This window comes from Haemaphysalis longicornis, unplaced genomic scaffold (assembly GCF_048455015.1).
Source record: "Haemaphysalis longicornis isolate Haplotype H1 unplaced genomic scaffold, Haemaphysalis longicornis Haplotype H1 scaffold_1, whole genome shotgun sequence".
NCBI lineage: Eukaryota > Metazoa > Arthropoda > Arachnida > Ixodida > Ixodidae > Haemaphysalis > Haemaphysalis longicornis.
The window spans coordinates 354,821,776-354,838,310 of NW_027526203.1; the positions used below are offsets into that span (position 1 = coordinate 354,821,776).

Sequence of the window (16,535 nt, forward strand, 5' to 3'; positions counted from 1 at the left end):
TCAGTGTTGACCAAGTGCGGGCACGCTATGGGCGAAAACAAGGTTTTCGGGCGGTGAACAGGGATCGCTGTGTGTTTCGTGGGCCCAAAGAAGGGAAGTTTCCCGGTGTCAGAAAAGAAATTTTGGAGTGCCTTGATGGCACGGAAGATGGTGCGCTGTGGTCTGACAACAAATTCGAAGCTGCAAGTGACTTCAGCGAAGAGGACAGCTCCATGGCGAGTAGGGGGCCACTAGCATCTTGGGAATAAAAACTAAATTTGATCGCATAATTACCTACGTGTGCTTACGAAAATGGTAAGGCTCTGACAGTGCTTCTCTTAGCAACTTCATTGTATGAAATTTCAACTTTTACAAATCTGCTCCAATTTTTTCCCGCATAATGAACTCCCTCCCCAAATTCTTGCCGAATTTTCCGAAAAACAAGTGGGTTCATTACGCGAGTAAATACGGTAAATACTAGGCCAAAACATCGCATAGAACCGCAAGACTAGAATTTACTGAAACAAGCATACAAAGTTAAAATACACCGTGAAATAACCCTTTCTGGCAGCCAAAGCCAGCTGCAATTGATGTATCATAACGGCATAGCAAGTGCTGAGCCAATGCTTTCCCAGCTGCGAAATAGTAACATGGGCTTACAAGTTGGACACACTGCCACACAGGAGGGAATATACCGTATTTACCTGCGTAATGACCCCCCCCCCCTCATTTTTTTAGAAAATTTGGCATGAATTTAGGGGGAGGGGTCTCATTATGCAGGAAAAAGTTGCAACAGATATTTAAAAGTTGAAATTTCACACAGTAAAGATGCTAAGCGAAGTGCTGTTAAAACTTTACCTCTCCAGTAAAAACACGAAGGTAATTATGTGACCAAATTTCTTTTTTATTCACAACATGCTAGCAGACCCCTACTCACCATCGGAGCTGTCCCCCTCACAAAAGTCGCTTGCGGTTTCACATTCGTTGTCGGCCCGCAGCGTAGCGTTTTCCGTGCCATCCAGGCACTCCGAAGCTTCTTTTTCCACATCAGGAAACTTTCCTCCTTTGGGTCCACGAAACACACGGTGAACCGTGTTCATCGCCCTTTTTGCCAGTAGCGTACATACACTGGGTCAACACTGAATTGTCGCCCAGCCGCAGGGTTTCCATGTGCTTCACTTCAATCCGTGCTCAACCATCTTCAGTTTAAAACTCGCTGTGTAGCTCATGTACTGGCCCATCGTACGCCACGCACTGAGAACACAAAAAATGGCAGCATCTCCACTCCGTGGATGATGGCAAGGATGCGGAGTACGGGGACTCGAAATGACATCCAAGTAGCGCCCCGAGTGACATCCGATTTGCGCCATGAGTTGCACCTTGATTATTCCCTAAATGAAACTGCAACTCATGGCTCAAATCAAATTTCGCTTGATTTTCGCTTGATGGTGGTGTGCGCAGGGATGGACGCGGACGGACATTGGGAGGTCCTAAGGTACTCCGCATCGTTACAGGCGAGGCCGTTTGACTCTCGGGTACTAACTCACGGTCGTAGCCCAATGGGTAAGACCACTGACCCTAACTCTGCCTGGTCTACCAGGCACAGGCTGGAATCCTGCCGGTGCCTGCGTGATTTTTTGCGATTGTAAATGCTATGTGCACGGACGCGGCCAGACATTGTGCGGTCCTAAGGTGCTCCGCACCTAAAAAAGGTCGGAACACAGCTGAACAACAAATGAAGCTTGCAAGGACTGAGGCTTGGGCATGTTGGTTCATGACTAAAAGAAGGGGAACAGCGCAAATTTGACAGACACGAGAAGAAGGAGACGACACGCACAGCGCTTTGCGTGTCGTTTCCTTCTTCACGTGTCTGTCAAATTTGCGCTGTTCCCCTTCTTTTAGTTTTGAACAACAAAACCATACAGCATAGTGGCGAAGTCGTGGAACAGCACAGAGCAGGGAAGGAGTGCGGAGCATGTTTGATACTTTGTTTGCATGCTGCAGCGCTTTTGTGGTGCCTATATGCAAGAAGCTTTGTTTTGTGTTCAGCAGGTGGCGCTCCACAAGTGTGCAATTTTTCCATTGTGAGCACGGCATTCGTGCTCTCATCTTCGGCTACTATTGAGATTTTTTTTGTTAGAATGCTTTTTTAGGGTTTCTGCCTATGATGTCAATTTACTATGATTGTTGACATCAGCAACCATGCCGAGATAAAAATAAAAACACGTTGAACAGTACCTTTTCTATTCTCGCTGCATTTTTTATGCAAGATAACAAGAAAGTAAATTCTCAAGAATAACAGTGGGGGCAGTGTTCATTACGCGAGTAAATACGGTATGTCACGACCATATGAGGCATTTTTTTAATTGAGCCAGATCCACAAACCGAAACTAAGCCAGATAAAACTGCACTGACAAGAAAAACTTGGCAACTTTCCCCTAAAAAAGAGGTGGCAAGAAAATAGGTGAGATAACGTCCCGCAAACATGTACACAGGTCGTAGTTAGTATTGAAAATGAGTCAGGTCTCGCTGTTCCACGGATCAAAATGAGCCAAATCCATCTGCTCAAGGGGAGTTTGCTTTTGGCTTGCGTGTTCGGACAGTTCTGTGGGCGTTCTCAGAAGTTTTTTTCACTTTTTTTTTTTTTTGCTTTTTCAGAGCTGCCTTATCACGAATTCAGATGGCAATTAGGAGTTGGCGAAAGATCTGTCCCTAGAATTCAACGACGAAGTGAATGGAAGAAGTGAACGAAATGAAACTGAGAGATGTGAAACAGCCACTTAATCTCGTCTCCCCTGTCTCTACGGAGTAAATCCGGTTGTACTTATGTTTTTACTCCCATGTTTACTATTTTAGTACTTAACTAAATAACCACCGCTTACAATCCCTGGCAAATCCCCCCCCACCTCTGTAGGTACGGACCACTTCATTAAGGGGAAGAAGATATGAGCAGCCTTTTCGTGAAGCCATTTGGAAATTCATGGCAAGGCAATGAAGAGCTTGCTTACTTCGTGAGTGCCTTCATGCATGCCCAAAAAAATTATCCTACGGAAGAATTAAAAAAAAAAAAGCTGTTAATGCTGCCAAGAAGACTCAGCTTACTTTCATCTATAGTTCTACTGTTCTTGAAGCCCTGCTGCACATGTTTAATGTCTTTTTCTTCTAAAGACCAACGCACCATTCTTGAAAGCCAATTTAAATAAAGTTTTCATAAGAATGCCACATCAACTTGAGTGTTTCAATTCAATAACAAGCCAAATCTAAACCTACCATCCCAATACTGCTGAAATTCCCCGCATAATTTTTAAATACTTGTGGCCATAAACTTCTAGCTGACAAGTAAAATATATCATATAATAGATTTGACAGCATTGCATTTAGGTCCCGCAACAAACCTCCGCTTATTTCTCAAATTCATTTTAGGTGGATTTAGCTCATTTCGAGGAGAAGAAAAAAAAAAAAGCCTCATATGTTATGACCAGGCTCTATGCCCAAGCAAGTACCGACCCGGAATCAGGCCTGCCACTCTAGTGAGATGACATCGTTATGGATGAAGTCCATGCAAACTGTGTTTCTAAGGGCACACTACATCCCATGCCAACAACAGTCCACTGCAAACTGAACCTACAGATGCGAGTGGTCACTCTCTACGAGTGGAACAGGTCTCACACCCGTCGCGGGTAGCACAAGTGTGAGAGCGAGTTTGAGCGGTGGATGAGAGTGAGTGTTTGGCGTAAGATGCTGTGCCCTGTGGTGCGAGGCATGAAGCGCGCTCACCAGCCACCTCGTGTAGGGCCGCCTCCTGCAGGAGGGCCGCCTGGGCCTCGACCTGCGGGCGTGGCTCAGAGGCCTGCAGGCGTGCCTCGAGCCGCTTGTACATCTCGCCCAGGGTGATGAGCTCCTTCTGCAGGGACTCCACCTGCTGCCGGTAGCTGCTGCTCATGGCCGCCCGGCTGCGCGCAGTCTCCAGCTCCATGTCCAGCTCCAGCAGGGCGTCCGCGTTGCAATCCACCTCCTGCACACACACAGGAGGCAGCGGGGCTTTTACAAGGGCCACACGAGACTGGCCACGTTGCGACACGAGCAAGGCACATGGAAGAAAAGCCAATAGGGCAAACGTCACAAGGTGGCAGCACACACCCGCTGCATTAATGGAAGGCTCAACTACTGGCTCGACCCTAATCTACCCACAGGGTTTCACTTTTGACTTATCGGAAGTGACTTGGCCAGGATGGTACAGGCTACCGAACGATTGGCGGAGGGTGCTGTAGTCTTCCCTCTCGGGGAGTACTTTGACACGTGCTTTTTCGCTGCGCGCGTTCCGCACTTCCCGTGCTAAGGTGAGGTCCCAATAAAATTTTCTGTCTGATTATGAAAGCATACGCAATAGCACGTGTCCAGTAAGTTTGTTTTACACGTAGAGTAGCTACCGAGTTCGTTTTTGTTGCGCTTGTCCTGTCGTCTGCTAGAGACGTGTCGTCTGCTATGTGCCACTTGACAGGCACGCCCAGGCGGTTTCACGGGATGAAACGTGCTCTTGGGCTTTCGGCAGCGGCCCTCTTTTCGTCAGCCAGGCAACAGCTGTTCAATGTATCACAGCACATTTCCCCCTTATTTGCTACTTCCTTCACGTGTTTGCACTTCGAAGATCCGAACTTTATGGACAGTAGAAACATTGAGGCTTGCAAGAAATGTGACATATACATGACTGATTCCGATTAACATATTATTTGTCACCCTTGAAATAATCAGCTGCATCATGTGAAAGACGCATGCTACTAAAGGGGTGCGCTTACAATGCCGCATTTCCATTTTGCTTGTCTTTGAAGAAATTTGAAGAAACGACTGCGCACGCTGTTGCACTCCTCGATCCATTTCTGCCTTCCCGCACCGCCTGAGGAAGCCATCCCCCCAGCTCACAAATTCGAATAAAGCAGCCACCGGCTGCACGAGCTACTCAACCCAGCACGTAGACAGTACAGCGGGGACCCCTCTGACTCCCGGGAAAGGACAAAGCTGCTGCTTCGCGATAGAATCAGCGCTGTCCTCGCCCGGCAAACTTTATCTTCGCCTCCCTATGGCCTGCACGCAGAAGATTGTGCATGAGGAAAGCCCCCGAGTTACATGTATAGTACTGCAGGTGAGCTACAATCCTTGCATTCGTGCAGCTATAATCAAATAGCCAAGTTACACTAAACTAGAATGTTCAAGTGAAGCGAGTGGAACGGCCCACAACTTTAGAGGGGTGTAACTGTCACTGGCACCCGTAGACATTGGTGCTTTTCCAATCGCCCGCTCTTGTAACATGGTGGACCAGAGGGCCAGTGCAACTAATCACACACTTTGGCACTCCTCTAAATGGTAGCTCACAACTCACTACACACGTTGGCGGGATAAGGACGTGTACACAAATAAAGCTTTCAACTAAGCTGGAATTACAACAAGAAAAACTGGGATTATTATGGAACAGCACATAAGCTCCGCCCCTTATGGGTTGATGACTGCCATTACACCCATGGGCTCTTTACTCAGAAGGACTGATTGATTATGAGGTTTAATGTGACGAAGCTTCACAGGCGATGAGACACACAGTAGCGGAGGGCTCCGGATTAATTTGGACCACCTGGGGACCTTTAACAGGCAATGAAATCTCGAACACATGGGCACTTTTGCTTTTAGCCTCCGTCAGAATAGCAGCTGCCGCAGCTGGGAATTGAACCGGTGTCCTTGGGCTGAGCCGCACATTGCCTCAGCCAATGAGCCACCCACCGCAGCGGGTTACTCGGAATGTGCGAACGTTTTGCTTGCGCGTCTTTGAACATGTATGTGTTTGTGAGCATGTTTCCTGATCAGCAGATCTTCCTCTGTCTTTCTACTCCCCATTAACTCTTTCGTTACGGCGGAAAAACGGCCGATTTTGAGTGCTTCCACAAAACTATTTTTTTCTCTTGAGCTAGTGGACACATTTAGCATTGCTATGCATGTAATTGTAGCTTATAGATTGCTCTTACAAACACATACCAGCAGTTTTGTGAAAGGTATAATTACTTACAGTTTATTAGTCAAATAATAAAAAAAATTCACAAAGAAGTATACACGCAACGTATATAGGCAATTGTAATGAGCCTAAAAATTATTTTAGGAATTCTAAGATATATACAAATTGTTCCTACATTTCTTGGCTATGATTCAATATATATATATCAATGCTGTACACCAAGTTTTGTATTTTTGTGGGCCGATCAAACTAGCGGAACTGACGGCTGTGCCACTCCTCGAAGCCACTCGAGTGTAAGTGGGTCATGCAACCAAGCACACTTTTTTGTGTTCTTCTTACACAAAATCCTTTTCACTTTAGTGGTAAAAAACTAGAAAAAAAAAAAAAAAAAAATCCAGCGCTTTTGAGAAGTCTCACGCATCGCTCCGTAGCGGTAATCTGGCACGAGTGCCAGGCTATCATGAAGGTAATAACGCGATGTGACACGGTGCATTTAGCAAAATATCCCTACCGTACGCTGTCCAGACCCTACATATCAATGTAAAGCAACAGTCGTCAGATAGGAAGCCCGTTTTGTTTATAAATACAGCGGGACGCCGTTTTCACACAACTCGCCACTACCGCGGGTTCAAATTTCACTCTTGGCGCGGTCTCTGCACGCGAAATATCAACAAAACAAAATAAAATCGAAAAATGAGCTGTCAATAAATACGCCAGATGGCGTTAGTTGTCCGACAGGCGCCGTTTTTAGCTTTTGCGGGACGTTTGAAATCATCGGAACTCTGTGTCCGATGGACGGCATTTTCACACAACTCGCCACCATTGCGGGTTCAAATTTCACTCTTGGCGCGGTCTCTGCATGCGAAGTATCAACAAAACATAATAAAATCGAAAAATGAGTTGTCAATAAATACGCCAGATGGCGTTAGTTGTCCACCAGGTGCCGTTTCTAGCTTTCGCAGGGCGTTTGAAATCATCGGACACCGGCGTCCGATGGCCTATGGCGCTGTAGTGAAAGAGTTAAGGGGGGACGTGGCTTTCAAAATCAACTTTTTTATTTCTTTGTGGATTTTGACGAAAATTGGCACAGCAACTGGAAATGCTTCTGTGATAACACCATAAAAATTTCAAGGTAATATTTTGATAACTTTTTTTATTTATTAAATTTTCTTTCTGTTCCGCTTGTACCGAGCCTGAGCGGCTTGTGAAACACGATAGAAAACTTGTTCGAAGTGCTTTGCATTCCCAAATGAATGGACGAGGTCGTGACAGTTTTAGAATTTTTTTTTTTACTACACAATGTTTTTTCGTTTTCATTTTTTTTAGAGGTTAATGTGCAACAGGCATGTCGACTGTGAACGATTATTTGAATAAAAAAATCCCAAAAAACAAATCTGTAAAACCAAGAGTGTCACGACCTGAACTGTCCATCAAAGAATGTAATGCAAGAAACGGAATCAAAATAGACCCAGCGGTCACGAAGAAATCCCCAGAACAAGCGACACAGGTGGCAAGAAAAACTGTTTTGAGAAAACGGCTTCCGAAGTTGCAACATAGGTTTCACTTATCAAGAGTCGTCAGGGTTGTAGCCTTTCATGTCCTTTTGAACATGGGGCTTCTGGAAGGCCATTCCTTGAAATTGGAGTGCCTTTTACAGCCTTTCTCTTTCCACAAAACATCATTTTCAGCTCCTCCATGAAGAGTACATACCCCAGTTTGCAGACCAAATGGAGGGGGAGATGGGTTTCAATGGGCTTTCAATGCAAAGTAGGTTAGCTGGTTGGCTGTATCGCACCGGACAACCTCCTTTTGCAGTGTTGTCACCATGGCAACAAGTTGAACATTTTCTTTTACTTAAATTTGAACATTTTTGGCTTTTTTTATGTTTTATCATCTTGCCCGGCACAGCAACTTCGTACTCATACGTGCAGGTGTTCATTGCCAAAAGTTTGCATGCCACAAGGATGCAAATGAGCTACTTTGAAGCTTGGTATAATATTCTGCATAACTCAAACTTCAGTGCAAGGGCATTTTTTTTACTATTTTTGACATTCAAGGCATCCAATATTTCTCGCAGCACAGCCAGTATGCCCTAAGCCATAGATATATGCATCGGTATCAATAATTTCCCCCCAAAATTCACTGTTAAATGCTGCAACAGTAGGGTAAATTTTTAACGCAGAGAACATATTTTTATTCCTATATTCCTAACTCAAACCTGTTTGCATGATATTATTACAAGTGCACAGGAAACATTGCGCAAGAAAGGCGATATGGCTCGCACGCATCGCAGCGCACGCTTACCGCTACATATCGTACTTAGATTATCCCCGATATGGCTGGTCAGGTCGCTTTTAAGATTAAATCTAACGTCGCACGCATTAATTACAACAACTGGCGTTCAATCGTAACCGGTTGCCCAGTAATGTGATGCTCCAATGCGCGTCGGCTACGCCGTGCGCGCCGTAACGTTTGACGCATCGACCGTTTCTTTCTCAAGGCTAGCGAGCCCGCAGTCAAAACACAGCAGTAACTAAGCGTGTAAACATCGCAAATGCGACTAAAAGTTCACTTCACGAACCGCTATCGCAAGCGCGCACACCGCGTCACCCTCCAGGGTCTGGCGACGGTAGAATCACGCGCACCACGAAGCGTTCGATGACCTCCGCCTTTCGAGCCACACAACTTCCCGTAATCTGGCTCGTTATCTCTGGCATTCCCATCGCGATAACGTCCGTGTTGAATATCACAGATTGAACAGAAACTCGGCCGAGCGAAGCGGCGAAACCGCTCGCTACGCAGTTCAGGCGGCCGCCATCTTGCATTGCGCCCGCAACATCCAATCAGGAGGGTCGTTGTATAACGCCCCGACCGGAGGACTAATAGCGTTTCAGCATCTATACGCCTCGAGCTTCGCGATCGCTGCGCCGCGTGCCGCCGCTTCTCCGCGGCGTTGACGGGATTTGCGCTGCGTGACTGATAGGGGCTCGTGCAGTGTTTTGGTTCTATTTAGCTTCTTTTCACCTTTCCGCGCCCTAAAAAAACTTGTTATGGTGACGACTATAGGCAAAGAGTACGTTTAGGTCACTTAAAAAGCAGCTGCGTCTTCGTAGAGTACGCGATCGCCTGCAAGAGCTACCCAGGGACGCGGTTCTGCGCGCTTCGTCGCCGCTCTTCCGGGCGTGGGCGATGGCAGCAACATATCACCCATGTCACCTCCAAAACATCAGGCACAAATGAATTCTACTGACGCCTTGTTTAGACCTGATACTGGCACAATGAGAGGCTGACTTCATTTTGCAGCGTGGACAACGAATACGGCTTCGTTTCGCATATATACGCCGCAGAAAAATATGTTTCGGGGATGTGATTATCCAATCCCGGACAATAACTTATGCCTTTTATGAGAATATAAAACATGCGAAAATGTAAAGTATATTCCAAGCCTGTGCGTCATTAAATATGTGCCCACATACGCCATATAGCAAGAACCAAGGAAATGAAACCACAGAAAAATAAATGCTGTGCCAATGCGGAATTTAGAAACATAATAGCTCTAACGGAAATGAAAAAAAAAAAAAAAAAACAGTGCAGCTTCTGACATGCTAAAGACGTTCGTCAAAACTCAAGCCAGGTAGGTTTCACTAGACCAACTATACGCGAAATGAACTGCTATTTCGCGAGAAATCGGTGGGGGGGGGGGGGCTCGGAGGGGGACGCGTGTACAAATGCGGAGCGGAATCAAGCAATGAACGTTTTAGTAATCACACACACAAATCTCGCGTTCACTGTCCTTTTGTTTTTCGACTTCAACGAACAGCTGATCGTACGGCGGACGCATTTTTGGAAGTATACAGGGTAGGTAGTTCAACAAGCGATGAAATGTACGTAAGAGTGTATGGTAAGGCCCTCTGATTACAGTTTCTGGTTTATTCTGCAGGCTCCCTGTGCCATATGACGATATTTCGAAGAAGCATTTAGTCGCGGACGCGGATTATATTGTGAGCCCGTCTCCGCGCTGCTCGCAGGGGATATCTGCGGGCGCGCACCTCACGACAAGACGACTCTGTCGTGTGCTGATCCCCGAGTATAATTATGCATTGTCCATCGTACTTTTGTTGAATATTCCCGAAATTAACACAGACTGGCTTGTAAATGGTGGTGATCAATATCTGAGGTATAATATTGGCAAACGTAACTGGTGTGCTGTCAGGTATGAGTGCTCCGCTGATTATGTAAGCGCACAAAACCGATTTAAATCGTAGTGTATAGCCGTAGCATGAACATCTGAGGAACCGGCGGTTACGGAGACACGGCTAGTAAATTCAGGTCAGTGTAACTACAATCGGCTCCATCATACGCCGGTTCCGCGACGCTGGCCCGTGACACACACCTGGCGCCTATACAGACCGAAAATACCACACTAAGATCGCGTCGGAAACATTTACACTCTCGTAAACACACCCCATTTGCGAACAGAGTGACTGCTCCACACAAACATGAATTTCAAACGCCCACAAACGGTAAATCTCAGTCGTGAACGTGCTGCAAAAGCAGTGGCGGCACTGGGGAGCGGGGCGCGGACTCCCGCGCCTGCTTTCGAAACGGGCCGCTAGGGGGATATCAGTGGCGCCCCTACAGGCCGCGCTCGAGGCGTATAGAGACTTTTAGCAGTGCGTATGCTCCGGCCGTTCCGTTGTTACATTGCTACCGGGTTTACCGGGACCCGACTGCGCATGCGCGCGCACGTACCGGGCTCTTTCCGTGTAGCGAGACGGAAAACGTGTTTTAGCACTCCGTAGCGTCGTACCGTTCGTTCTGTGTGACGGCTGATTAGCCGAGTTGTTGCAAAAATCCACACGCTAAAAATACGTAAATAAACAACGCAGTTTCCCCTAAAGCATTGCAAATCTAAAATAAATCGCGCTCGGCCGGACGCATTGTGAGGCAGGGGCTGCGGCGGCGGCGACGGCACCAGAGCGAGCACGACATGGTCGCGCGCCGTTCACGTGGAGGAATGGCCTTGGCCTTGCCCGATTGAAGCGCTAGACACATGTACGATTGGTACACGCGATTCGTATGCGACTGATCGTTACGACTGTCACCACGACTAGTCATACGCGTGAATTTGAGACACATGGCCCGATGCGGGTGTGCGAAGCCTCGTCGGCGCCGCTCCGCCCACTGTTTTTGCTCCATGGTCAACTACGACGATCGCTGAGCTGAATTTGTAGATTCCGCGCGTTTGTACACAAGAAATGGATAAAGCAGGCAATCGTGAAGCGTTTTCTGCATCGGAAACAGTCCGCGCACAAGCCGGTCGCGCCTGCCAGCTCGGCACACTCAGCGGCTCGAACCGGCGCAGACCACGGTAGCAACCATTTGTCGCTGCTCTTCCGAATCAATCTGATCACTAAAATGAAGTTCCACCTGCGAGGAAGTAGGTGTTAGTGTGATGAAAAATTGTGCTAGGGATTGTTCTCTGGGCTTATTTTAAAAGCGGCGATCAGATATGTCTGCCGCGATGCAAGCCTGTGCTGACCGGTCGTGGATGCCGCGGCGCGCGGTGCGGCGAGCGGCCGAGAGATGGCGGTACCTGCGCGGAAGCATCGAAACAGGCTACGCAGATGTCTCGCTCAACGATCGCTCACGGCAGTTGTAGCTCAAATAAAGTTTCACATGCGAGAAAGGGGATGATAGTGGGTGAAAAGTTGTGTTACGGAGTGTCATTCGCAGTTGCACAGATAGCGGCGATCAAATATTCGCCAGGACGCTAAGCCTAAAGTTCCCAACACCCGAGCCGACCAGGGCAACGCAAGCCAGTTGCGGGCTCTGGATACGGTAACACGGAAGCAGAGCGCCGGGAGAGATGCCGGCCGCGTACGGAACAAATGGCGCATGCGCAGTCGGGTCCCGGTAAACCCGGTAGTAACGTAACGAACGGAACAGCCGGAGCATACGTACTGCTAAAACTCTCTTATATCTAGCTTCGTTTGTGCGTCGTTTCTTTTCTGCCGTTTGTGCGTTTGTGAATGAACGAAGATAAAAGAGACGAGCGGAACCGGAAAGACGATCGCTCGGCCGATCTAACCATATCAAAATGGCCGCGCCCGGTGGCACCGTTGCGGAGATAGAGCGCTCCGAAAATTGCCGTTCTTTCGCCCTTTTGCGCTGATAGTTTGTCACCGCGCCTGACAAAAGTATTTTTTCATGCCACTTTGCGACGCTTTTCAGCCGAAAAACTTTGCAGACGCATAGAATAAGAAACATAGAAGCCGAATATGCGGGTTTCAAAAAAACGATGTTTTGGTAATTTTTGCGAAATTGAAAGCCGCGTCCCCCAATTCGATAAATGCAAGTCCTTAACAATTTTTCCTGAGTGAACCGCTCCTCCGTTCACACTCAAACTTCACACAAAGGTCACATTTTGTGGTCTATTTTGTTTGACACCGGGAACAACCACAGTACTTACCTGTTTATTCAGAAAATAAATACTAGAAATGCTTTTGCCTTGGGAAAATGGCGGCCAACTTGGACATGCAAGCCAATCTTGGAACGACGGCAATCAGAAAACCTCTTTTGTCGATAGTTTACGATGGCCACAAATAGTTACACAATAGCTCATACAAATAAAGTATTCCCGTGGTTTATAGCTGCCAATACCAGTCATTCAGTTTCAGTTTGTCTGTCATCTCCTGTGCCAGGTAACCCCGCTTCCCAAAATAAGGCTCACGATTCTTTATTCACGTTTGTTGCCTTGTTCTCGTTTCACTTTTATTATTCTGTGCGTGCATGTCTGGGCTTGTGACATGGCGTCATGAGATCATTCACTGCAGCTGAACAGGCTGCCTTTTTGTCTGCAATGAATGATCTCATGATGCCATGTCACAAGCCCAGACATGCACGCACAGAATAATAAAAGTGAAACGAGAACAAGGCAACAAACGTGAATAAAGAATTGTGAGCCTTATTTCGGAAAGCAGGGCAACCTGGCACAGCAGACGACAAACGATCCGAAAGCGGATGGCTGGTATTGACAACGATGAACCGCGGGAATACTTATTATGTAGCTATTTGTGGCCATCATAAACCATCAACAAAAGAGGTTTTCTGATCGTCTGCTACCTCACTTGGCTTTTTCCTACCGTGAATCGCCATTGCACGTCTCGTCTTGCATATCCCAGGTGGTGCTGCTGTTCTAAGATCACCTTGCACGTCCAAATTGGCCGCCATTTTCCAATAGGCAAAAGTCTTTATTTATTTTCTGAATAAACAGGTAAGTGCTGTCGTCATTCTTTGTGTCAAACAAAATAGACCACGAAATGCAACCTTCGTGTGAAGTTTGAGCCCAGACGGAGCAGTGGTTCGCCCAGGAATTTTTTTTTGAGACTTACATTTAGCGATGTAACACCCTGTATATCAATAAAATAAGTTTTTAACGACATCTTGTTAGCTGCACTCACCTAGAAACGTATTCAGAACTCCACTTATTTTTTATCACTTAGCTGATGCTCAATGCATGTCAATGAGCTCAACGCACCTGTTTAAGGGGTTCACCCAAACCAGATGACAACAAAGAAACTATGGGAAGCTAGATCAATTCAAGGTACCATGCATGCAGCTGACCTGAATGGTTGATGAAGCAAGCTCCGTACGGCTAAGGCTAATATCATACTGTGCACCTGTGACCCCTATTTTATCCAGTGTGGCTTAAACAAGCAAAAAAGAAAAACTTCACTCAGTGGAAAAAAAACTGCAGCAACAATATATCTTTTTGTTGTACATTTTTCAGGATAGGACAACCTCAAGGTGATCAGGGAATGACTGTCGTGGTCTCACAAGCTCCCCATATTTGCAGCGGGATGTTCAGTGGTGAAAAATGTGCCTTTCTCTCCGCCGAATAAGCTTGTCCTTCATTCGCCCACAGCTTCTTTCAAAAGAAAATGTGAAATTGCAAATTTAGTGAAATAATCTGGCTCATGCAACCTCGCTTTGCAGGGTTTAAGTGTGCCCCAATTCACTTCTTGCATGTACTGTGACTAACACTCATTTAAGAGTCTTAATTTCAGTCATGGATTAGCCTCAAACGCACAAATCATGAAAGAAAGGGAGGCTGTGCCCTGACCTTCTGGAGGGCAACTCTCGTAGCTTCAGAATGGCGCAGTTGTTCTGCCAGTGACCTGTTTTCCCGGGAGAGGACTTCATTCTTCGTGTGCAGCTCTCTGCAGCAGCAAAATCAAAGGAGCACTAAGCACTTAACTACCATGCCAAGGAGCACTGGAAGTTTTGTCAGCACAGCCATGAACAAGAAAACTGCCCCACCAGTAATTTGCACATGCACACATATTTCCACACTGCAGCCACAAGTGGCCTTTGAAGCGTTACTCATTTTACCACATTATACAAATTTACAAAAAAAACTTGACGATTGCTGAAAATTGCAGTACAAAAATACAGATTCTAGTAGTGGTACCTAAAAAATGCACCCAACTTTCCTTTCACAGTGGCACGAAGCACAAATTAACCCTTTATTGACCCTGTAAATTAATAAAGGGTCAATAAAAAAGAAAAATGAAACAGCCATACATGCACCCCTAAAGATTCCATAGTGCTGTAGAATAGTCAATTTGCAGACCTCCACTATGGCGTACCTCTTGGCTTGGGTGTAGCGTTGGTGAAAAAGACTATAAATTGAACTTGGATGTCCTCTAGCACTCAAGTATACTAGCTATATGTTGCATGCTGCTGTAAACATCAAAGTTGGGAGTGAGACGTCTGGTTTTGTGCACTGTGGTGCCCCAAATGTCAAAACAGATGACATATTTACTCGTATAACAGAAGCATAAAAGCACCACCTAGTTGGTTGGTTTCGCTAGTCCCAGTTGTGCGCAGTGGAAATGCAATGTCTTGCCCTCGTTTTCAGGTGTACTCTGCCACACGCAGCTCGTTTAATGTTGGTATATATTTAACGTTCCCTTCAATAAAAAATTCCTTGAGTCAGCACTCGTCCTGTTGCATTCTTTGTCAGCTGTGTGTGCGCTGTTAGTAGGCCATGCAGAATTCTGAGTCGTGCAGCTGCATCCATTTTCGATTTCAAGAGTAAGCGACTACTGCTCTGCCGAGATGAATTAGACACTGGAAGTTAAGGGCCCTTGTGCTGCCTATACCACAGCATTGTTCAGAACAGGGGCTTCTGAAATGGACAAAACTCAGGATTCCACTAAGGTGTTATCAGATTTTGAAAATGGCAGCCTGCAGCTGAGGTGCTCCCAGAATTCAAAGCACTCGTCCGGTTCCTATGGAAAACTGCGGTCCTTCCATCAATGTTTTTTTCAGGTTCAGACAAAGAACTCCAGCTACAAAGCACTGGTGATTTATGCCTAAATTTAAGTGATTTTGGGCAAGATCGAAGGAGTAAACAAATTTGTTTTGAACATGACGTTTATCCACACCCACTACAACATGCCAAGTCAAGCGAACTACAAAGCTAATGCAAATGTTTAGGTACTCTTTTCTCATAATCCCAATACTGGTGGACGCCTACAGCACCATTTTCCCCTCTTGCTTATTTCTGCAAGGAACTCTATGGCCCTGAGGACTTGCGGCATGGCTTCGTCAAAGCCAATGCCACCAAACCAGTAAGAAGAGTAGTGCGAGGGAAATGGCACTTGCTACTAATTTTCTCGTAAAAAATGCACATCAATTCAAAAAACAACACCAGAACACAGCCTACACATTCCACGCTATAACTTATAATAAGGTAATAGGGCAAGGTTCCTTTAAAGAAGCCCCAAACAAGTTTCGACAGGTTGCGATTTTACATGCGCAATCGCAGGAGTATTACCTAAGGAACAGCCTCCCGCAAAAATTGTTGAAAAGGGTTAAGAGAAGGATCTGGCCACCCTGGTGTAGTAGTTGGCCCAACCCCCTCATGAGTGACCAACCCATTACCAGAGTTATTGTTTATTAAAAAGGGCCAGCAATAAGGACTGGAGCGTTCATCCTTTCTTCACGCCTCCATAGCACTGCGGAAGATACGAGCTGACCGGCTCCGAGACAAACAATCTAGAGATATACGTCAAGGTACTTGCGTATCAAAGCACATGCAGCCATTGGCTCCACTCGGCGGTACGTCACGTTTTTTTTAGCAGCCAAAGTGCATGTTCCGCCTACTGCACAGCATGGGCCACCGCCGTCGCCCAATCGCACGGCCAGGCAGCCGGGCTCCTCGCATCGGCAGCGCTTGCCTTGGCACGTCAGGTTTAGAATAGGGGAAACGAGCATTTGAAGGCTGGATGGGGGGGTACCAAACACAACATGCTCGGTTACGACGATAATTGAAGATTTCCACAGACAACTAGCGGCCCGCTAGCGTTTCTGTCTGGGCGCTGTGGCGGCGAACAGGTCCTTTTTGGGTCGAGTCGCGCAGAAAAGGCTTAGCATTTACGGCATGGCTTTACGAAGCCATGCCGTCGACAATCTCCAGCGCAATTTTTCACCACACTATCACCCCTTTTCCCACATTTGTAAACTGCTTTCAGCAATAGTCCTGCTCTGG

The 16,535-nt window shown here is 46.6% G+C and overlaps 1 protein-coding gene across 3 annotated transcripts in view; it reads right to left on the minus strand.

Annotated features, from left to right (window-relative positions):
• The window catches only part of LOC144154932 (uncharacterized), a 73,555-nt gene that overhangs the window by 14,851 nt on the left and 42,169 nt on the right, over window positions 1-16,535 (minus strand). For all 3 annotated transcript variants that reach the window (XM_077686058.1, XM_077686057.1, XM_077686056.1), the window contains exons 16-17: window positions 14,103-14,199; window positions 3,757-3,994 (exon numbers count right to left, since the gene is read on the minus strand). In XM_077686058.1, coding sequence (XP_077542184.1) covers window positions 3,757-3,994; window positions 14,103-14,199 — 335 coding nt within the window. The remainder of the gene's footprint in view (window positions 1-3,756; window positions 3,995-14,102; window positions 14,200-16,535) is intronic.